We start from the raw sequence: 24,152 nt of genomic DNA, 5'->3' as shown, positions 1-24,152 counted from the left end.
TTAGTGATGTATTTCACAATTTCTAGAAAATCCCCTGTAAACTAGCGTTATACTTTAAGGGACTGAATGATAATTAAACTGGAAAGATGAACAACATATAAAATCTTAGGCTTTAATATAGTTGCTTTAAACTCAGAAAGCATTTTTCAAATGATTTGGATTACATGTTAGTAACGTGTTTTCTTGGCCAGTTTTGGACTTAAACAATCCCAGTTCCTCAATAGAGACAAGATGCCGAGTTACCATTCTGAGGTTTAGATTAATGAAGTCATATTATAATAATGATACTATTTTGGACATCAGGCAGCTCCTTTCACATTGACCATATGTGTGAGACGTTCCTCCGTTGCTCAGTTCTTCCTGGATAGTTGTCGTGACCATTTTACTTTTGTCACAGTTGACCCAACCCTGGTCTGCTCTCACTTAGACTAGCCCTTCCCATGTGTCCAGACGTCGTCTAAATGTGCTCAGACAGACATGTCAGTCTACTTATAGGAGACCTATTTCCATAAGATTCAACAGATAAAGGGGGCCGTGGGCCTGTCTGTTGATCAGCTGCTCCAAGCCTGGCTCTGAAATGTTGCACGAGCCTCCTAGAGAAACTAAACACAAGTGACAGTCCTTCCAAAGTTGTTTTCACGTTTCTTTTTTAACACAGACTGGAATTTTTAGACCAACAACACTTGTGGCCTTTTTCTTGGCGACATAGTCCACTGTCTTCTCCAGAGAAAATTTGGGAGCAGGTGGTATTTGAGATAAATATATTAGGAGTTTAAAAAAAGGAATGCAAGCATTTCAATCATGCATGCCCATGTTTAGCGATGTGTTAAGTGTATATTATTTTTCCATCTGACTATTAAAGCCAATCCCCAGTTTTTGTTTTTGACTTCATCTTTGCAATGACACATCACATAATTAAACTTGAGTCAAGAAATAGTATGGTATGGCCTCCTACAGCGGAAATACTACATAAAGCCGTGGCAATAGCTCATCTAAATGAACATATCTGGCAGAGTAATCATATTCAAAAAATGTGACACAGGCAACAGTCAAAGGATGAGAAGATGTCTTTTCTTTGACCAGTGAGATTGTCGTTTGTGGTCAAGTAAAGTTCTGTATCAGACTCCCAAAAATCCAGCATATTGGCCGCCATGATTTAATGCAACAAGAGCACAACTGTTAGGGAATCACGCTGCCATCCGTTGTCGGAGCTGAGGAACAAAGGCTGAGGAGCTGCCATGAGGGAAGACCAGACCAGACCAGATGAGATCTGACGACTCAAGACTCCAGTTTCACATGCCTTTCTGCTGCAGCAGCCCGTTGCCAGGCAAAATAGATGGAAATATCTTCTGGGACAATTGAGGATGGGATAGATTATTTTCAAATTAGCTAGTGTCTTTGACAACTATATATATATATATATATATATATTTATCAGAGGAGTTATGAGGCCCTGCAGCATTTTAGTCCTCTGCAGCTGAACATGCTTGTCATTCTGTCAGTGTCTATTTTTCTATTTCGAATATTTGTTTCATTTTTAGTTTCCGCTTTGATTGAAAGCTGATCCTGAAGAATGTTTAAAATTTTAGAATGTTACTTTTGGCACAGTTATACAGTGCCCCCCATTATTTTTGCTACTGGTAGAGCCTTTTAACTGACCACACTGGAGTAGCAGGACTACTGAAACAATAACTGCGATAGCAGTATTATTGAATCAAACAAACCTGTTAGCGATTTATGTTGTAAATTTTGGGTGATCTTAATTGGAAGTGAGCTGATCACCACACACACACATACACACAAACACATGTACAATACATGTAAAAAAAGACACTGATGCTTGTCGTCCTTTTATTGAATAGGAGGAATCAGAGTGACTCACATCATACATCACCCATTATAACAATAGTATCTTGGTAATGAGTTATCAGTACAGTTATCAGTGGATTATACTCTGATAATGTTTTGATGATTCTTCAATGTAACGTAATGGGGGGAATGCTTGGAGCAAATACATTACAACATACAAACAAATACATTTTATATTCATTTTCTGCAAATGTCATTTCAGTTTAACAAATTTTGACTGCTGGGATGAAGCAATATACAAGAAAGTGAGAATTGGTGACTCATCACACACAGCAGTATGTGTGAGCCCCGAGTATCTCGACAACCCTTTATTGATTATTTTCCCTCACTCTTATTATCTGCAACAGTAACACTGTAAAGACTGTTCAGAACACGGTGGATCATGTTGGTAAACTTTTGTGCTGTTTCAGGGTTTCCACTTGTGTTATGCAAGTTTGACGTCTGAATTGACTCCCTGCTGGGCCAAAGCAGCTGGAATTTTTCGAACATAAATGTATTCTAAGACATTTTTCCTGTAGAAAATAACTCCTTAGCATGTGTGCAGTCAAGAGAGACAACGCGTGTGTGTGTGTGTGTGTGTGTGTGTGTGTGTGTGTGTGTGTGTGTGTGTGTGTGTGTGTGTGTGTGTGTGTGTGTGTGTGTGTGTGTGTGTGTGTGTGTGTCTGTGTGTGTCTGTGTGTGTGTGTGTGATTAGGTTCAGACACCTTTAATGATCCCAGTGTCTGACATTAAAGTGTGTAACAATGGAAGACTTTAGTGGCGGTATGAGTTTCACTATATTTTTCTGTAGAGTGCATGTTCTGTTTCTCTTTTCCCACATATCTGGAGCTCAAGGAGTTGTTGTATAATTAATTTTGAATAAATGACTTATCACTATTATTGTTAGTTGAAATTTTGACACATATTACCCGGTGACATTCATGAAAATGCATTGTTTTGACCAGAGATCTGGGAATTTGATTTCCTTCCCCTTCCAGTAGTAGTTGTGACATTTCACTCGAAACCACAACTGTGAACCTCATGCCGGCAACTTTTAATCTGGGGACCGCAGATGGTTGTCTGAAATGTTTTGGTGCCCCATTCCGTATTTGTGGAGATATTTTGGTACGCGTCAGACATGGCTGCCAGTGTGGCTAAAACCTCTAAACGGTCACTGCAAGCACCTGCTTCGGGGTTCCACTAATCCCACATCACGTCTTTCATGGCACTGTAGTTATACAGTTGTATACCACAGCCTGAGCAGAGCCATATCTGTATTATACCACGGCGGTTGCTTACCAGGTCACAGCACGAGCAAGCACTGTTTTATCACGGGTTACTGTGTCAGTTTGACAGGAGCGTGTCACGCTTAGTTTTCAGCAGCTTATCAGACCGAGGATAAGAGCTAAATGATAGACTCCTTTTCTGTAACATGTATTGCTCTGGATTAACGATTTTCATCGCCCGCACAGCCTCTCGAAATATGCTGATTTACCAAATGCCGTTTGTTTAAATGTTTGATAATCCTGCTGCTCTTGCAGCTGTGTATTGCTTTGTGTCTTCCTCTGTGTGAGTATGCTGTGCAACACTGATTACAGTCTCTCCTCAGACCAAGATATGACTTGCGGCTGTCACAAGACTGCGTAACAAACCAGACATTCAGATATTCTCTGACTCAGATCTGAGAGAGGACATCTTTTCCTTTATGCCTCTGACTCTCCGGGGAGGTGAGAGGTCAGTTCAGGTCTAAACTAACTTTGGCATCTCATAGCTTCCCGTCCATAGCCTCTTGGAAGCGTGCTGTGTTATTACGACAGCTGGGATCCAGCTCACATCAGAATGGCTGTATTGATTCATCTCGCTATTCTTTTGGCCTTTCAGTCATTATTGACCTAAAACCTGACTGTGAAAGGTCTCTGAGTGTTCTTTAAGTATTTACAAGGGCACTTAGTGTCTGGACATGTGTTTGACCTGTACAAACACTCAAAGCAGGAGCTGGTGCTGAGTGTGCTTGTGTTTGCCTTGTCCTCGTGTTTTTCTGTGTTTCACTTTCCCTCGTCTGCTGGCGCTCTGTAGCACATGAGTTCAGGCATTTAAAAAAAAACAAAAAAAAACGGTACATGTCCAGACAGGGGATTTTAGGAATATGCAACACTTTGTTGTAGCATTCATTCATCCGTTTGTTTCAGTCAATCATGGATGATGAAGAGTCAGTGTATTGATTGACCCACTAGTAAAGAGGTTGATCATTACACATTTAGAAACACAAAATATCTTCTGGTTCAGTGAGATCTACTCTTCTTCAAATTAATGTTCCAAGACTTTCTTACTTGTTGCTTGAGAAAAGAATTTAAATTACTTTTGTATCAATGGAATTTTTAAAAAATGTTTTTTTTAAAACATAACTAATGTTTACATGATGAAAATCTGATACTCTGCACAAAGGCCATCTTTTGTCACTATAGTCAATTATTTGCAAAATTCCAACGTTAAAATTTAAAGAGATGAGGAGTGAAATTGACTTATCCTTGTGTTGAACATCCTCGATGGAGACAGCTGAGTATTCCAAAAATATGTCAAATGTCAAGGCAGTTCTTTTAATTTAAGATATTGCTTTAGATTCCAACAATCTTGAGTGATTCACCATCTACTAGGACTCCAATTTCTAATATTTTCATCATGAATCATTAAGATTCAGAGAATGTCAGCTTTACAGATGTTTCTGTATCGCTCCAATGGAGTATAGTGTTAAAAGAAAAAAAGAAGATAAATAGCTGTTTTCCCTTACGTTTTGAGTCATCACCATGACTCCCCCCTTTTTTTTGAACAAACAAAGCAAACTGAACTTGTTTGTGTGCATGTGTGTTTTATGTGTATGCATTGTCTGCTTCTTGGACTGCTGAGGAATGCAGCGCAGAATGCCTCAGTTCTTCTCTGCCTGCTGTCCCTTCATTGTAATCATACCTCAGATGGGTCCTTAGCATTTCGCCGTCTAGACTGTGAGCTGTGGAGGTGGAGGGGTCACTGTGGCTGGTTGATGAATGGTAATCACTCAGTCTCTGTATCTGCTGTTGACATCAAGGCCACTGGGTCACGGCTCTCTGATATGTGCAGATTAGCAGGGACACTTGTGCATCTAGCTGACTGTTTGAGCCGGCTGCAGTGCTTGCTGATGGAATAATGAATCAATCATCATATTTTAAAATTAGTTGACGCTTGTGCTCCACATTTGACTAATGGTGCATATTAGCAGTTTCAACAGATGATTTTTCATAGATTGTATTTAGCACTGAGCTTAACATTCTTCATGATGTCTTGCTATTGTTCAGTCTATTACCACAGAACTAACAAGACAGCTTACAGTCAGTAACAAAAATAATAGAGGAGTGTTACCAAAGGTCATTTCACTGATATACTAAATGATTTTTAAAATCCCATCTGTAATTGTAGTCGTAAACAGCTTTTTGGAACTTTTCCTGCCACTTTGTCATATATCAGTGCAAGGTACCAATAAATCAAAAAGATACATTATAATGACAAGATAACCTTCCCTTAAAATCAGTGACTTTTTATCTTTCAGCTACTAATGGATTATTCAAGGTTTTTGAGCCTGTGAAGAATAAACAGCATTTATGAAGCAGCTGACCCAAGAAATGGAATACCCCTCTTGGACGCATTTATTTAATCATCAAACTTAGATAGGGATTTCTATTCATGATGATGGTGATCCTACAAATAATGTTTCTGAGGCAATGCTGCTCAGATACTACATTTTTTAATGACGACCCAAAGCAAACAAGTAATCCTAGATCGGAATGAATGAGACTTTGTTTGATGTGGAATTACGAGTTTTCCACTCCCTGCTATGTCAGACGTCGCATTGCAATTCATGTATTCATACTAGTTTTATTTTATTTATTCATTTTTTTTTAATGATCTCTATGGTTTCCTGCAAACAAACATATTCTGAATTCCAGTTGCATTCCTCTGTGATTCTTTTGACTGTAATGTGCCTGATTATGTTTCAGGATCACCAAACCTCTGACGTTTGCTGACTGTGTTGGAGACGAACTGCCTCTTGGGTGGGAGGAAGTTTATGACCAGCAAGTGGGAGTTTACTACATTGACCATATCAATAGTGAGTCCTTCCCAGACCCTGAAATTTTTCATATCCTACATCATATTCTATCACAGATTGCTTCAAAAATCATAATACACAACTTTACTATCTGCATCCAGGCACTGTTTTTTACAATTTACAATTTTCTACTATAATTTTTTATTGTTATATCTTTCTTGTAACTCTGGCACAACAATTTCCTTTGGGATAAATAAGGTTGTTCTTCTTATTCTTATCACTGATCATTTTTGTGTCAATATACAAAGATTAAACATTTTAACTGAATGCGCTTATCATTGGAACGATATTGTGACTACATTTAATTTAATTTATATTTAATAGGATGGTAAAAAATTCGGAAAATTTGCTCAACGTACTGAAAAATAATCAATACAGCACCAGAAAATCAGCAAGAGGCTTCTGAAAAGATTGCAAGACATTTACCGAAAACATCACTTGGGGTTATCACATAAGCTCATAGAGACTAGATGTCTTTTTCAGTTAAATACATGATGAATAGGGAACATTATTCATATTCTAAGCAGATATTATGAAATATATTTATTTTTTTGCTTAAATGGGGTGCTTAATGTTCTGCTTTAAACTTTGTAAATGACCCAGCCCTGTGAATTAGCTTGCATGGTATTATGTAGTTGATTGTTTTCTCACATATGTTTTGACACATATGGATGAGTATTTCAGTTTTGCGCTTGATAACTTGTGATTTTTTTTCCCCCCATGTTTTCCTCGATCAGAGACCACCCAGATTGAGAACCCAAGGACTCAATGGCGGCAAGAGCAAGAGCGCATGCTGAAGGAGTACCTGGTGGTGGCCCAGGAGGCCCTGGAAGCCAAGAAGGAGATGTACCTGATTAAGCAGCAGCGTCTGGAGCTGGCTCAGCAGGAAATGTTGCTCTTCCATGAGCTGTCTGAGGACAACCGTTCCATCACCAGCAGTAAGACATGTGTAACACTAACCCATCTCTGACTTAGAACCTGTATCCCACTTTCCAAGGAAAAAAAGTGGAAAGTCCTGCCCTCAGACGGCCTCATTATGTGCTGTTCACATGCTAAAGTATTGATGTCCTCAGGAACTGGTTTGAAGTTGCACATCAATAGAAATACTCCCAAATCCTAGTTCCTGCATAACATACCCTCCCTTTTGAGTGCCTCCACCCAGTTCACCGTCTTGACTCCTGCCAGCTGTCACACACACAAAGCTTCCGCGGGGTGTCAACAAGAGCCCCCCCCCCCTCCCCCCCCTCCCATCAATCTTTATGAGATCACTTCAAATAATCAATACCAACTCAGCTCTTGTCCCTAATCTGTATTTTCTTTCATTTCTTTCACAGCGCTATCCGGCTCATCCTCCAACGCGAAATACGACCCAGACCAAATCAAAGTGGAAATAGCTTGTAGACGAGAACGGGTAAGTCATTATCAGAGGAGAACAATGGGCTGAAGCAAGGGGCCCTTTTGGGCCGAAAAGGGGGCTGGGGTGTGGCCTCTACAGGATACTGTGCCTCTGGCGTGGGGCCTCAAGAGGATGAGGATGAGATCACCATCAAAGGGTCAGGCTGAGGCCAGGTCACTGACTTACAGGGCAAAGTAAGATTTTTCTCTCAGCTTGGTCATGTAGGTGAGGGTGTTTTCTCAATACGACCCATTTCAAACTGTGAAATTCAGTCGTGTTAGCCTGAGTTGTGACATTATTGCTGTTAATATGAGAGACTGTCATTCAATCATTCTTAGGTTTTTTCACAAACTATGGCTTTTTGTCATCAGTTGCGTACAAACAGGGTTGGACAAAGTATCAGTATATATCAGACATCCTCTACAATAACCGTGTGATGGATTCTTAACATCACGAATATTCCGATGCATCATTCTGTCTAAACGCAGACCAAAACTATGCCTAAATTTAGACTGACAATAATTTGATAATTTGTCGTTGTCTTGCAAGTCAAATCCTCATTTTTCATTAGCCAGTTTTGATACATTTTTTCCATTTTTACATTGAATAAATGAAAATGAAAACCCTGAAAAACTCCCAGACATCTGAAATATCTTGTTTGATCTACACAATAGATCAAACAAGGTTTAAGAATGAGTTTGGACACAATGATCATTTAACCTCCCTGCAAAAAAAGGAAAATACTAATTTGATGCAGTAATTAAAACAAAATACAAATAAACTGTTCAAAGAAATTTGTTGTACCTTAAGAAACTAATATTCAATAACGAACCCTAAACAAATTGCGATATGGACTGAGACACCATAGAGACGGTACACCGTGTCTGGCTCAGGCACTGTCGAGAAAAACTCGGAAACTTCTAACATGAATTAGGCTGTTTATGGCAATTTGGCAATAATCATGACATATTTTCAAGTGACCTTAACTATACTAAAGATGCATTTGTCATAGGACCAAATCCTTACGAATTAGGATGATCACATCCATTTGGTTGAAATGATCTGGCCTGTTGTGCTGCAGTATTCAATATTTTGTCTGGTATTTCCAAAAGCAACAACAGAAAATACTGCGTTCACAAATGTATTTAACTTCAGCATAATGATCCTTTTTACGGAGTCCGTGGATAGTAAGGGATAGTATAACAGTATGAGAAGACATTTAATAATCTCAGATTTGGAGCACTAATGATTAACATGTGTTCGGGTGATATTGCTTCCTTCGCAGAAGGAATGACTTGTAGGAAAGTTACCCATGATGTTGTAATGTTGTGTTGATAACTGAATATATATAATTAGGTTGCTTGGAGGGAGTGAGTGACTTATACAGGTTGGCAAAACAGAGCTAGAGATGGAAAGGATGTACAGCAGGTCTGGGTGACTAAGGATAGAGAGGAAACTATATTGACAGATGTTAGAAGACTGATGGGAAGATGAAAAGAGTGCTTTGAAAGGGCTGATGAATGAGAAAAATAAAAGAGAGGGAAGGGTAGAAGAGATGACTATTGTAGACCACAATGTAGCAGAGATTAGTAAGGATAAGTGAGGAAGACATTTGAGAGGATGAAGAGTGGAAAGACAGTCGTCCCACATGATGTATTTGTGGAGGTATGGGAGTGTCTAGGAGAGACAGCGGTAGAGTTTCTGGCTAGATTAATCAACAGGATTTTAGAGAGTGAGAAGATTCCTGAAGAATGGAGAAAATGTGTGATGGTGCCCACCTTTAAGAATAAGGGGGATGTGCGGAATTGCGGTACTTTCAGAGGTATAAAGTTGATGAGCCATACAATGAAGTTATGGGAAAGTGTAGTGGAAACTAGAACAAGAGCAGAAGTCAAAATGTTTGAGCAGCAGTATGGCTTCATGCCAAGAGAGAGTTCTACAGATGCAGTATTTGATTTGAGAATGCTAATAGAGAAGTACAGAGAAGGTCAGAGGGAGCTGTGTTGTGTTTTTGTAGAACTAGAAAAAACATACAGCAGGGAGCCAAGAGAGGAACTCGGGTATTGTAGGAGGAAATCTGGAGTGGCATAGAAGTATGTTAGACTGGTGCAGGACATGTATGCTAGTTATGAGACAGTGGTGTGGTGTGCTGTAGGGGTAACAGAGAAGGTTATGGTGGAGGCTGCAGGGAGTGGAGATCAAGACATTGGAGGATTTCAAGTACTTAGGGTCAATGATCCAGAGCAATGAAGAGCTTGGAAAAGAGATGAAGAAATTGATTCAAGCAGATTAGAATGGGCAGAGAAAGGTATTGGGGGTACTATGGTATAGAAGAGTATCAGTCAGAATGAAAGGAAAGGTGCACAAGGCAGTTGTGAGACAAGCAATAAAATATGGTTTGGAGTGGCATTGAAGAGAAGACAGGAAGTGGAGCTAGAGCTAGCAGAGATGAAGGTGTTGAGGTTCTCTTTGGGAGTGACAAGGGTGGATAGGATCAGGAATGAGTCTATCAGAGGGACAGCACATGTCAGATCTTTTGGAGAGAATGTCAGAGAAGCCAGACCGATATGGTTGGGTCATGAACAGAGGAAGGATAGTGAAAATATTGGCAGACGGTTGCTGGAATTAGAGATGCCAAGCAGGAGGTCTAGAGGAAGACCAAAGAGCAGATTTATGGATGTAGTGAGAGAGGATATGAAGTAAGTAGGTGTGAGAGAGGAGGCTACAGAGAATAGTGTCAGGTGGAGAAGGTTGATTCGATGTGGTGACCCCTGAAGGGAAAAGCTGAAACAGATAGAAGAAGGCTGCTTGTCCTCTACCTTTTTCAAGTATAACAAGGCAATTTGGGCAAGTACCAAAGTCATTTATTTTCCCAGTTTGAAACCTATGTTTAAAAAAAACCTCCCTCTGTTACTGGTTCATGTACATGAACAAATGTGTGTGTACATGCACCTCTGTGTAAATGCAGCTCGGCACTCCGGTATGCTTAATAGTCATGAGTAAGCAGTTTGGCTGGAGGGTGGTGAGAGAAGGCCATTGTGCGTCATGATAACCCAGTGCTTGGCCTTGTGTGTCTGCAGCTCTCCAGACTGAAGCAGGAGCTGGCCCAGGTGAAGCAGGAGTTGCAGTATAAGGAAATGGGAGTGGAGACCCTTCAAGAGTGAGTGTTCCTCTGCCGCTATGTCCCAGACCCTCCCTTCCTCCCATGGCCACCCTTCTCCTTCCTATAGCAGTGCTCCCCACCCACAGACCCTGGCCATTCTTTCAGTCTCTCACCCTTCATGGTCAGTTGTTAGCACAGTCAGTCTTTTCTCGTTTCCTCTTCTCTTTTTGTGTCCTTGTGCTCATAAACTCAAACGTTTGCTGTATATAATTGTGTTCATAGATTATAATTGTGTTCATGGATTAAGTCAATGCTTCTGGAATGCTTGAGATGACTCCTTTTAGAGTCGTTTTGAAAAATTATTCAAGCACAATGGGGTGATACTTTGGGTTCCCATTTTGCTTTAGCTTCTAGCTTTTAGCTGATTTTTCCAAAATACACATAGCGCCTTTTAATCCTGGGAACATTTTAGAGCCAAAGTAGAATGTTAGAAATAGAAGCTCCGCCTCTCAGAGGAAAAAGAGAGTGTTTGAGAAAAAGGCAAATGGAGGGAGTTTTTTGATGGAAAAGGGGACTCCACCTCAGGAAGAGGATACACCAGTGGAGTGCAGGGAGCCAAGGCTCAGCCTGGAGAGGAAGTTGCTCTGTGGAGAGGGGAGGGGGGAGGCGTGGGCTCGAGAGCAGTTTTAAAAACACAGAGATAGCTGGCTGCAAATTCCTCTGCACTTCCTGAGTCCTGGCAAAGAGTCCCTTATCTGTTAGATAATACACAACTCGAGTGATTCCCAGAATAGCCAGTAGAATACACAGCTTGCAGAAAACATGGAAACATCCTCTTCTTGAGCTTTTGTGCATTTGTTTGCCTGTATGTGCATGTCCTATTGTTTCTGCGGGGGGGGTAGTGTCCCACTGGGGTCGTGGCCTGCTGGGACCCCTACGGCTGTTGTCAGCAATACAGCAAATTGTTCTCCGTACCATGTCATGTCAGATAAAGCAAACACTTTCAATTATACAGCCCCCCCCCCACACACACACCCAAACACACACACACACACACACACACAACACCTTCTTCGACTCCACCTCATCATTATACAATGAAAGGAATTGAGGACCTGAAAACAGGATAGCTCATCTGTATTCCACCTTAGTTTGGAAACATTTCTCAAAATTTCAGACACTTTTCTCCATGCCGCACTTCTGTAACCAACATCTTTCCCAATGGAGTTGAAGACCCACTGTATTTAACATGAGCTCTCAGCTCTGCATTCTTTAGAAAGCATCTGCACTGCTACAGTTTGCAGGGGGGGGGGGGGGGGGGGGGGGGTCATTACAGGCAGGCACCAAGGGGTGGGTACTCCTTTTTTTTCTGAGCATATAAACTCTTAGTCCATGCCAGTGGGGCGGGGGGAACAAAGCGGGGCTTGTTTTGGGAGGAAGAGGCAGGGTCGGTGGATGAACAGTACCTGCTGTTGAGGGAGAGTGAAGGAAGCAGGCTGTGGTGAGATTGGGGGCTGTGTGCCAGGAGGAGGTGCCACCCAACAAATCCCCACATATCCACCCCAGAACACAAGCCAATTCACCTGAGTATTTGTACAGTCTCATAATCAATAGATACTTGAATCATACAGGTCTGAATTGTTACTGTGTAATGTGTTCAGATACTGTGTGTTAGTTTTTTTTTAAATTGAACTAGCCTTGTTGATTTAATCACATTTCGGCTCGTAATTATAATTTCTATATTTGTGACATCATTTCAACAAAGCTATTTTTACGGATCTTAAGACCATAGAATAAAAAGTCTCGGGTATGTTGGAAATGAGTTATCTTTTGAATATCATCAGTCACTTTTTATTTATCAATTTAGCAGCCATTACCTAAAAACTACCTGGAAACAATGAAACAGTGAAAATCAGAAAATACTTCTAAAAATCCAAGAGGCAGAAAGTTAACTTCATTTGCATGACAGTATCTCAAATGATCAAGAAATCAGCAAAAAAGAAACTCAGAGATCCTACAAAATGACTTAATTTCTTGTCAAATTACCTCCAGATTGCTGATTCTCCTTATCAGAATTCAGATTCTTTATGAAAAGGCTGATACTTTCAAGATTTGAGTAGCATTTTTTTACATGTGATGTTCCAGGTGTTATAAATACTTAGTGGCCGATAAGTATCCTTATAGTATTTTTCCCTATATTGTCCCATCTTAGTCTGGATTGTCAAAGTGCTCGAGCTCGGATATCTTACACTGAAGTTCTTACTCCACTTTCTCAGAAGAAAGAGCTGGAAGTTCAAAAGATGGAATAACATTTCTGCAAATTAAAATAAACACAAATTATCATTGGCAATGTCCTATCACTATTGCGTAAATTGTTTTTTTTTTTAACTTCTGAAGTTTGTCTAATTGTTTCTGTTTTACAGTTTTGTGACATTTTTCCTTACTAGTGCTCGAATAAGGGACATCATTCTTAATATGAAACAATTTAACATGTCTGAACGGTGTCGGCTGGAAAATATTTGGGTCATTTTCTTTACAATTTTTCTTATTCCTATTTCATCTGGCTAAATTAAAGATTACTGTTGAAACAAAAGGCTTGTTAATTCCACATAATCAAAGTTTTGTGCTTTGACACAGTTGACACGGTGACTCATCAGTACCCTCTTTCCCCCCCAGGATAATTGATTTGCCAGGAGCTGGAACAAAGTTGAGCTTTGTTAATAATATCTCTGGCGTCAAGTTTTGTCGAAGTTCTGTTTAGAGGAACTCAGATGAAAGGCTGACAGATTCTTTAATTAAATGCAAATAGTAAGAACTGTGTTTAGTTTCAAATTACAGACAATCTGATGTGTAATGAGAGCAAAAGAAAACAGGCAAACATTTGTACGGCTTGTCTTAGTGGTACTAAGATGTTAATTTGGTGGGACTAATTCTAAGTGATCCATATCTAATTTCAGTCATTTCGTTTAAATGTTGTCATGGAGGGGAAATCCAGAAGACTCCGTTCTACATAGTTATTTTTCCACTTTAAATAGGATCCTCCTCATATACACATTAGAAAATCAAACATATTTGTAACCACCAGCAGGCTTCGCTAATGCTTGTATGTGTGCGTGCGTTACAGGATAGACAGGAAGATGTCCTGTAGTCAGACAAACTACAAGCTGGACGAGGCACAAGCCATCTTCACGGAGTTGCGCAGCATCAAGAAGGCGATCAACACAGGCGAGAAGGAGAGGCAGGACCTCATCCAGGTACTTGAGTCAAACAAAACCCTCCAGATGACTCCTGCTATTGGAATATTCTATACTGACCTCTAGTGTCTGCTGAACTCTGCTGCTCCTTCTCATTGTCTTCAAAATACATTTCCAGACATCTGAATCACAGACAGTCACCGACATCTGCCAGCTAAGCAAAGGCAAAAAGTAACGGAGTAGGGAATAATGAATAATAGAATGGTAGTAAGACGGTGATTCATTTTCAGTGGTATGTCTTGTCCATGTTTCGAACACCAGCAAAAAAACACCCTTTAAATGCTGAAATGGTTAGAAAATGAGGATCATTTACACCCAGATGTGGGGTCAAGTAATTGTTTTTCAAGGCCAGATAACTATTTTCACTGAAGTCTCAAATCAAAACAGGCACGTCTCAATCACGGTCTGTCTGGAACTAACAGATTCCAAAATCAGAGAAAAAAACCCAACACTCAGCAAATTTTTTTTGTGTGTAAATACTGGAAAATGAACTTGAAACTAAGTTTTTAATTCACAAAGATTATCCTAACAGATAAAAAATACCTTGACATTTGCAAGTAATTATTTTTCAAATAAAATGCCTCAAAATTACACATAAACCCTGGCACTTCATAATAACTTAATCAACAGCCTTTCTAAAAGTCTAATTTCTGAAGTGTAATATTTGAAGGTAAGATCATTGGTGATATGTTACGTTTTCAATTTCATTAGATTCAGATTTTTAATTACATTACATTCTTCATTATTTTAAAGTCATGGCGGCAATTTCAGTACCACACAGAAATAAAATGATAAATCATTAATATTCTAATTAGAAACGTCAATGGAGTTTGTAAAAAGTAACAAACTATCATTTAAAAGATTTTCTAACTTGGTTTATATGACACAGAAATTATTTAGATTTTAAAATTGGCCAGAGTATAGATTATTTCAGGTCACAAGGCACAGGTCAGGGCTGCTATGGTTCAATTTGTAGTGTAGGTTTCCCCACAATTAGAAGGTTGGTGGTTCAATATCCGGCTCCTACTTTCTGCATACCAAAGTGTCCTTTGGCAAGACATAGAAACACTCGTTACTCTTGATGGTGTTGCTGGCGCCTTGCATGGGAGCTCAACCACCATCGCTGTGTGAAGTGACAAAAGCAGATACCATTTGCCATTCTAATACAAGGGAATTTTCAAGTCACTGGTCCTCTTCTTCTACTTTTCCCTTCAGGGGTCGCCACAGCGAATCAACCTCCCCCATCTAACCCTATTCTCTGTATCCAACTAACTTCATATCCTCTCTCACTACGTCCATAAAGCTTTTCTTTGGTCTCCCTCTAGACCTTCTGCCTGGCGGCTCCAATTCCAGCATCCGTCTACCAATGTATACACTATCCCTCCTCTGTTCATTACCCAACCATCTCAGTTTGGCTTCTCTGATCTTCTCTCCTTAACATCTAATATGTGCTGTCCCTCTGATAGACTCATTCCTGGTGTTCAGCTGAAATCCAAATTGGACATCCTTTTGATTTGAGGTCATATAACTTTTGAATTTTGTCCACAGCTTATGTTGGCAATGCCCTCTACAAATGGCATCGGAATTTTTTCATCATTGCTGCATGATGCCCTATGTAGACCATTCTTCATACATGCACTGGTGTTGTGTTGTTACACAGAGCCTGGCAAAGCTGACGGTGAACTTTCAAAGCAGTTTGTCCATCAGTGACTCAGCCACCGAGATGGTGAACAGCAGCGGAACTGCAGGCGACTCGTGCAATTTGCAACAGTACTGTGACACAGGATGTCAGACAGACATCATGGGAGAGGTAGGAGATGCTGTTTCCCCCTATGAAACAGAACGACAGCACGAATGATCAATGTAATATGTCATTAGACTTGTGTGTTGGCAAGGCTGACATGGAAATGGTACAGGCTAAGAAAACTGTCAATATCCACATGTGTCTGTTCTATAAAAGTGACTTCATGGGAAATGTTTGGTCATGTCTTACTAATATTTGGGAAATTCCTTGCACATTATTATGTCTTGCATTCTTTATTTCTGATGACATTTTGGGATTTTCTTGTAGAAACATTTTTGGTACTTTTTCTACTTAGTCATTTTAGTTAGAATATGCAGGATTTTTTAATCTTTTTTTTATTCTGATGAAATATCTTCCTAATATTCAGATCATATAAGACATTTTAACATTGTCTTTCTGATTAATTAGAAAAAAAAAATTCTGTTGAGTTTTAGGTCCCTTTTATTTTTAAAGCAATGTCATGCTTACTTTTACATAATTTCCAGTGCATTGGGAAGCATATCAAAAGGTGGATTACCAGTATCGAAAAATCCCCACAGATAATTACACAAAAGTTATATTCGTATGTGTTTATCTGCCGTCCTTGTACCGATTTTCAAGCACCCTTAATTGTTCTGTATTTTTGTATGCTTCACAGGATTCAGCACATTTGGTGGACAAAGTGAAACTCAACTGGCAGTATGAAGAGGCCAAGAAAAAGTAAGTGTCTGTTTTTTAACAGTGGTAGTACTATGACACATGGGCATGCAGCACTGACTCACTGGGCCTCACGCCTTGCCCAGTGGGAGGACATGTTATGAATAGTATTTGCGGCCGGTGGCCGAGGCTGCCGAACGATGTCTGGCCAGCGGAATGAGCTGGGTGGTCACATTCTTCTCTGGCCTCGCTGCTGCTGACTGTGTGCTGCCTTTGTGTGCATAGCCAGAGGAGAGGGCTGCCCAGCTCCTGGCTGCACACCCTGCCCCTCCACAAGGTGGTTTAATGCACGCGCTTCGGGCACTTTTGGTTAAATATATCACAGCTCACATTATTATATGCTGGAAAAATCAACAGCAAGTGATGTCTGAGATCTCTGAATTGTTCTAAAGAGGAGTTTAGAACTTTTCCATATGACCGATGGGCTCCTTGATGGGGCAGTGTGTGTTCCAGCTGAAAGGAGGCAGCAGCGTGATGATTGCTGCAGCAGCTAGAGTCACCGTGTTATTACTCTGGTTCTATGATACATGTTGCTTTGGTGACCCAGCAACAACAGTGCCAACAATGACATCAGGGAGGAAAGGGGAGTGCAAGAGAAGGGAGACCTGTGGAAACTTGCATGCTCTGTCACTGAGTCACTCTATTTGAAATCCAAGAGCACATAAACACAGTTATTTCAACAGAGATGAGACTCTGAGAGCCCCCCTCCCAAATGAAAAAAAGGTATTGATCAGATGCACTTAAGATGATGGCAAGCTGGTACAACATTCTCAGGTAGAAATTACTTAACTCACTACTGTCATTATTGCACTAACACTCGTAACACCGGGTTGTGCCAATTGCATCCCAGATTTCATTTGGACCTGAATTTAAATTAATTTAAATAGAGGTAAGTGTGTACCTGATGAGGTGGAGGGGGAATGAAATATACAGGAATGGAATCTCGAACGTGTGTCAGAATTTCTTTTGTCAGTTAATTAGGGTTGATATTGCTTGCATTCATAAACTTTTTGCTTAAAAATGTTTTAGTTATATCATTTAGCTGGTCATTTTTAAAGCCAAATCTAACTTCCTAATAGTTGAAAATCCCATATAAATAGTAACATTGGTAAGTCAAAATGTACCAACATGACCTTAAATGATGTCCCCCTCTGTAAAATATTGACTGCATATGTGTCTCAAGAAAACCCTGCCAAGTGCAATCAATATTGCAATGTATATTGTTAATTAAAAAAAAACAACTAACTACTCCCTGAAAATCTTCTCCTTTTATTAAAGTTTAAGGATGATATAATTTAACATACTTTTCAGATTACTGGACGCTAATAGCTCCTACTTCTCTAATGCTCTCATTCAGACCTGGAAGCTTTATTTTGCCAAATTAAACATTTTTTCTGAATATCCTGTGATGGGCTGCAAAATATAGAATGGTTCACATGCTGCTGTCCAATCACTAACAGATTTTAAGCGCTCAGAAAACCCTTTGGGCTTAATTAATTCATTTGAAAAGTTTCCTCGGCTCAGTCACAATGGTCTTCCATAGTCGTGTGACAAGATCTAACATGGTCTGAAACTAAGATTTACTTGACCTGTATTCTCTCTATTCTAAGTGTGTGCGTAGTCTCAGGAGTCAATACCATAATTTTAATGTCAGGAATTTTCTTTTATCTGAATACGTTTGTATAAGGTTATTGTGCCATTGAAATACGACTAGAATTATACTATTGCGTAAATACATTTAGCTTATTTATCTTTTGTATCTGAAGAGGTTTTTTGTTGTGAATATTTGAGATGATACACATTCTATATAGTCACAGCCTTAAAGCAATGTAATCACAACAGGTACCTGCACTTTTCTGACTGTAAACATTTCAGCTGTATTTCTCTGGAGGAAATGAGCCCATGTAAATAAGCAGTGTTCCCCGGATCTCTAGGGTGCAGAGCATCCAGCACCAGCTAGCGCAGCTAGACAGTGAGAGCTGGTCGGGGCGGGCTGAGGCAGACCGAGACCGTGACTTCATGCAGCTCCTCCGTGAGAAGGAGGCCCTGCTTCAGGAGATCATCCTTGTCAGCAGGCAACAGCATCCACCAGAGACATTGCTTCAGCTAGAGGAGGAGCGTGCCCGGCTGGAGGAGGAAGTCCAGAGGGCTCACAGCTCCCAGAGCCAGGGAGCTAATCAAAGGTGGGCATTGCATCGCCTAAAAGGGCACTAGAGGATGTAATACAACTGTTCGGGTTTGGATTTGGGCGCTTTGGCCCTGCGGATGTCAATAGTTTCTTACTCACCAAATCTGATATTTTAAAGCAGGCAGGCAAATGGCATATTGAGAGTGGCATGCTGTAGGTAGTGTGCTTCAATTGAGAAGGGACACTGCAGAAGAATATCAGAATGTTAGTGCAATGTTAGAAAAAAAAAAAAAAAATCATATATATATATATATATATATATACACACACACGCACACAAATATATATATATATGCTGTTTATTGGTATTTAAGATAACTACAATTCCTATAAAAGGTATTCCCTCCCTTTGAATGTTTTCCTCTTTTGTTGCTTTTCTAAATGAAATCAGAATTTTGCTGTTTTGACAAGAGTTTAAAAAAAAGCTTCAAAGTGAAAATAGATTTTTAAAAACTACCGTCAATTAATTAAAAATATATCGCGTCGAATAAATGTTCGGCTCCTTTAAATTGACTGACCTAATTCATCAGAAGTCCAGCTAGTTGATGGCAGTGTTGTCCCAAGCAATGAAATGGAGATGATCTGAGTGCTGTTTATATGCATCGACTGATTATAGTGTATAAACACTTGTGTCTGTCTGAATCCAATCAAGAATTTGTGGCTGGACTATAAAAGAGCTGTTCACGCCTAATCCTCAAGCAACCTGACAGGTTGAGTTATTTTAAGAGGAAAATGATCAAAAAATTGCAGTGTCCTGATGTGCCAGGCTGATTGAGACACAGACTCAACTGAAGGTGCATCTACAAAACTCACCTTCTTCTTTTAGTTTCACCTTTTCCCCTCGGGGGTCGCCACAGCAAATCAACCTCCCCCATCTAACCCTATTCTCTGTATCCTCTTCTCTCACACCAACTAACTACATGCCCTCTTTCACTACATCCATAAATCTTCTCTTCGGTCTTCCTGTAGGTCTCCTGTCTGGCAATTCCCACCCCAGCATCCTCTTAGCGACATATTCACGATCCCACCTCTACACATGACCTTCTGGCTTCTCTGACCTTGTATCAAAAACATCTAATATGTGCTGTCCTTCTGATAGACTCATTCCTGATCCTATCCATCCTCACCACTAACCAAAGAGAACCTCAAGATCTTCATCTCTGCTACCTCCAGCTCCGCTTCCTGTCTTCATGCCACTGCCACTCCTAACCATATTGTACCGCTTGTCTCACGACTGCCTTGTACACCTTTCCTTTCATTCTGCCTGATATTCTTCTTTCGCATAGTACCTCCGATATCTTTCTCCGCCCATTCCTACCTGCTTGAACCCATTTCTTCATCTCTTTTCCAACCTCTCCGTTGCTCTGGATCGTTGACCCTGGATACTTATAATCCTCATCCTTCTTTATCCCTCCCTTTATCACTCCCTGTAGCCTCATCATTCCACTTTGGTTCCTCTCATTCACACACACATATTCTGTCTTGCTGTGACTAACCTTCATTCCTCTCCTTTCCAGCCCATACCTCCTCTTCTCTGAATTTTCCTCCACCTGTTCTCTGCTCGCACTACAGATCAGCGTCATCTGCAAACATTATTGCTCATAGAGATTCCTGTCTAACCTCATCCGTCAGCCTGTCCATCACCAGTGTAAACAAGAAGGGGCTCAGAGCTGATCCCTGATGAAGTCCCACTTCCACCTTGAACTGTCTCGCATCTCGCATACATGTCCTGTACAAGTCTAACACACCACTCCACCACTCCAGACATCATCATACGATAACATAGTTGATCTATTCGCACCCTGTCGTATGATCTTTCTGGGTCTACAAAAGCACATTGCATCTCTGAACTTCTCTACCAGCATTGTTAAAGCAAATTCTGAATCTATAGTAGACTTTCTAGGCATGAAACAATACCACTGCTCATAAGTGTTGACATTTGCTCTCAGTCTAGTTTCCACCACACTTTTCCATATGTGTGGCTCAGCAATCCTTTTCCTCTATAGTTACCGCAATTTTGTACATTGCCCATATTCTCAATGATGGACACCATCACACTTCTTCTCTATTCTTTAAGCATCTTCACACTCTCTAAGAGCCTGTTGAATATCTATCTGGCTATCAGACTTTTTAATTCCACTTCCCTCAGCCGCAGGGAATCTTCAAATCTTTGTAGTTAACAGTTAACATTTAAGACAATTTATATTTCATTGTATTTCTTATTCTTCCTCCTTTCTACTATTATCTATTACTGTTATGTTTTTACTTGAAACTCTGGCACAACAATTTCCTTCGGGATAAATAAATTTGTTCTCATCTCATCTCATACTCTAAACTGATAATCCACTGCTGGGTCTCCACTTCCACACCTCCACAGGTATATCATCAGAACCAACAGCCTTTCCACTCTTCATCCTCTTCAATGCGATTCTCACTTCACCTTTACTAATCTCTGCTACTTTGTGGTTCATAATAGTCACCTCTTCTTCCCTTCCCTTTCTTTCATTTTCCTCATTTATCAGCTCTTCAAAGTACTCTTCTCATCTTCTTATATCTCTCTATGGGCCACATCTGGCCCATTGGTCTTTTTAATCCGGCCTGCCAAAGATTGGTATAGAATTCACACTTGATGTGAATGATTGAATGATTGGATCGATGAATGTGGGAGCTCAAACAGGAAAATTATTTCATTTTTGCAGGTAGTTTAGAACACTTGAGAATTTTCCTGAGCTGAATGACACAGATGGGCTTTGTGATTTAGCCTTTACTGTGAACATACTGACACATATGAATGAGCCCCATATGAAGCTACAAGGGAAAAACCGGTTTGTGCATGAAATGCAAGCAAACATCAGAGCCTTCATAACCAAGCTGGTTTTATTTTCAAAGCAAATGTCAAGACAATGTTCAAACAAATGTCAGACAAGTCTGATATGTACTGTGAAGAAATACGTTTTTGTTTTTTTTTTCAATATGTATCGTATCTTGTGCTGACCCGGCCCGTCTGTCAAATTTTAAAAGTCAATGCTTCCCCTGAGCCAAAGAGTTTGCCCACCCCTGCTTTATAAGTAGACCCAAGAAAAATCGGAAAAAAAAAAAAAAGTCACTATTGGGAGGGAATTATTCCTTTATTTGTATCCCTGAGAGTGGAGATGAAATAAGGGTGTTCTTCTTCCACTGTCAGATTTCACTCCGTTCACTCTGTGCCACTTGATATGGAGCTGCTGGCTGCTGATTCCCAACCCAGGGGACTGTACAGTATCTTTGATTGTAGAAGACAGTAGAACCAAGAGACATAAAATCCAAAGAGAAATGTTTTCTAAAACATCTCCTGCATCAAACAGGATCCTTCAGCAGGAGAAGAGGAACGTCCTGCTGAGGCAGCTGGAGGAGGCGACGCGCATCACCACCTACCTCCACTCCCAGCTGAAGAGGTGCTCCACAAACACACTCAAGCCAGTGGTCAACACTCTGTCTCCCTTTCTCTCTCTTTAATCCCTTTCAAACACTGCTAACTAGTATTTTTTTAGCATTTGCTAACAGTGTAGTGAAGAAATGTGACAAAGTTATATGGTTTTACGTGTGTATGTGTGTGTGTGTGTGTGTGTGCGCGTGTTATTTACTCTTTCTGAGCAGTCATTTAGACACAGTTCAGTGTTCAACAACGTTTCTAACTTTGTCGCCAGTGCTTTAGACAGTCAATTTCATTTCCCAACAGATTAGTTAAACTGCCTCCTAATAATCTTCTCATTAGGAAACTATGTCGTTTTCTGATGGATTTTTCTGCAGACCTGGGAAAAGCTGCATGCTCAGTTTGACAACTGCTTCATGTTTTTAGTACTTATATTTGTTGTTCTTTTCCTAAATGCCTGTGTCTTCTTCCCAAGCAGCCTATCAGCAAGCTCTCTCACGGTGTCCTCCAGCAGCAGTCGCGGCTCCCTCGCCTCCAGTCGAGGATCTTTGGCATCCAGCCGAGGGTCCCTCAGCTCCATCAGTTTCAGTGATATCTACGGTCTTCCGCAGTACGAGCGTCACGAAGGGGCGGGGGACTCTTTCGACCCCCATCTACGCTACCTGCTGCCCCTAGAGACGTTGTCAAGAGACTGCTCCATGTTCACTTCGGAGCCCCTCACTCAGAACAAAACCAAAAGATCCCACGATACCCCCCAGTCCCTGGCATCCCTCTCCTCCCGCTCATCTCTCTCCTCCCTATCACCACCCAGCTCTCCCATGGACACACCCTACCACTCTGCCCCTCAGGACTGCCCCCTCACCCAGATGACAGAGGAATACATGGAGCAGGCTAGCCGTGGACTGTTGGAAGGCCTGCGGGCCCAATCGCAGCCCCTGTCACACGGCGCCGTTCTGAGCAACGAAGACACACTAAGCCCCGCCGCTCCGCACCAAGCCGACAGCAAGACTCTCAGAGATGGCTGCATTCAGGGAACATTTAACTCCACAGGCAATTGACCGCTATGACACTGTTGCACAAAGAACAAAGAGCATCTGTAACATGGAGAATTAATCGGATGTGCTTTCCTCTGCAGGGGTCACCCTGAGGGGAAACAGCGCCAATAGAAGTGGAAGGAGAACCAGAAGAGTCTCTGCAGGCGTTTCTGAGGACGCTCTGGCGACAGACAGCGGCGTCTTCGAGGCCTGGGGCAAAAGGTGAGGGAGGATGGGGGTCTACTTAATCATGGCATCCAAAGTTAGCCCTGCCTGCAGTGACAGGATTTTGAATCACTTGTGCACCATACTCAACAAAAACAGCTCATAAGACTCTAAAGTTTGAAAGAGTGAAAATATGACTTAAACTTATGCTAAGCATTTGGTTTAATGACGACTCTCTGACACACTTACACTGCAGCCAATGGGTGAAGGAACAATCATTAATAATAAATCTTATAGATGGGAACAGCAGGATTTATATTTCCTTACTTTTTTGAATTGTAAATTGGAAAATATTGGGTTTTTTTTTTCCTGATTTGCAAATCAATATTTTTAAGTAAATTCAGTTTAGGAGTATGCTGGATATAAATCCCCTTTGAAACCGTAACCGTCATGAAGACAGCACCTGAGACAAGAAAGGAATGTTGCAAGACTCTGGAAGTATCTGGAAACTGTAAACAAAACATTTGGTTCCGAATGACATGTAAATTAGTAAATCGCATCAGTAATGCTATGTCCGATACATTCTATTTTGACAATTTCATATCTTAAGTAGCAACCAAGTCAAGTCTAACATTATCAGTGTAATGAACGCCTGCACCGCTTAGTGGCAGTGTTGGGTGAATGCAGGATTATGATATCAGAAAAGTAACCAAGTCCAAAATATCCAAGTTGAGTGTTGGCATAAAAAAAGGTCATTTATTTGGTGTATTGTCATATCACTTACAGAGCCGAGGAGCCTGAGGAGATTCTATACATGAAAGAATTGACTTGTGGGAGTGAACCCACTCAGATCCAGCTGGGACTGCTGTGAGTGCAAGTGTTATTGTCATAACTGCTTTAGATCCCTATTCACTCTGTTCACATTTTAAAGCGTTATCTGCTCTGGATGTAAAGTGTCATGATAAATAAAATAAAATAAATAAAATCTGAAATTTCTCTGTGCAGCTGGGAGTCCAGTTCTCAGTCTTTGCGTCTTCATCTGCTGCAGCTCAAGAATCTCAGACGGTCGACAGTGAAGGATGGATACAAAGTGTGAGTATCTGTGAAATATCAA

The 24,152-nt window shown here is 40.7% G+C and overlaps 1 protein-coding gene across 2 annotated transcripts in view; it reads left to right on the top strand.

Annotated features, from left to right (window-relative positions):
- Positions 1 to 24,152, top strand: part of wwc3 (WWC family member 3) — a 36,778-nt gene that overhangs the window by 6,147 nt on the left and 6,479 nt on the right. For both annotated transcript variants that reach the window (XM_086161569.1, XM_086161570.1), the window contains exons 2-14: positions 5,877 to 5,986; positions 6,724 to 6,924; positions 7,321 to 7,397; positions 10,463 to 10,542; positions 13,610 to 13,739; positions 15,400 to 15,549; positions 16,181 to 16,242; positions 18,174 to 18,422; positions 21,772 to 21,861; positions 22,318 to 22,889; positions 22,975 to 23,095; positions 23,825 to 23,905; positions 24,044 to 24,130. In XM_086161569.1, the coding sequence (XP_086017695.1) occupies positions 5,877 to 5,986; positions 6,724 to 6,924; positions 7,321 to 7,397; positions 10,463 to 10,542; positions 13,610 to 13,739; positions 15,400 to 15,549; positions 16,181 to 16,242; positions 18,174 to 18,422; positions 21,772 to 21,861; positions 22,318 to 22,889; positions 22,975 to 23,095; positions 23,825 to 23,905; positions 24,044 to 24,130 (2,010 nt within the window). The remainder of the gene's footprint in view (positions 1 to 5,876; positions 5,987 to 6,723; positions 6,925 to 7,320; positions 7,398 to 10,462; positions 10,543 to 13,609; positions 13,740 to 15,399; positions 15,550 to 16,180; positions 16,243 to 18,173; positions 18,423 to 21,771; positions 21,862 to 22,317; positions 22,890 to 22,974; positions 23,096 to 23,824; positions 23,906 to 24,043; positions 24,131 to 24,152) is intronic.

Source organism: Fistularia commersonii, chromosome 16 (genome assembly GCF_037954325.1).
Source record: "Fistularia commersonii isolate RoL2024-O1a breed Wild chromosome 16, RoL_Fcom_v1.0, whole genome shotgun sequence".
Lineage (NCBI taxonomy): Eukaryota > Metazoa > Chordata > Actinopteri > Syngnathiformes > Fistulariidae > Fistularia > Fistularia commersonii.
The sequence above is the reverse complement of the archived record's forward strand: the minus strand, read 5'-3'. Positions and strand labels throughout refer to the sequence as shown.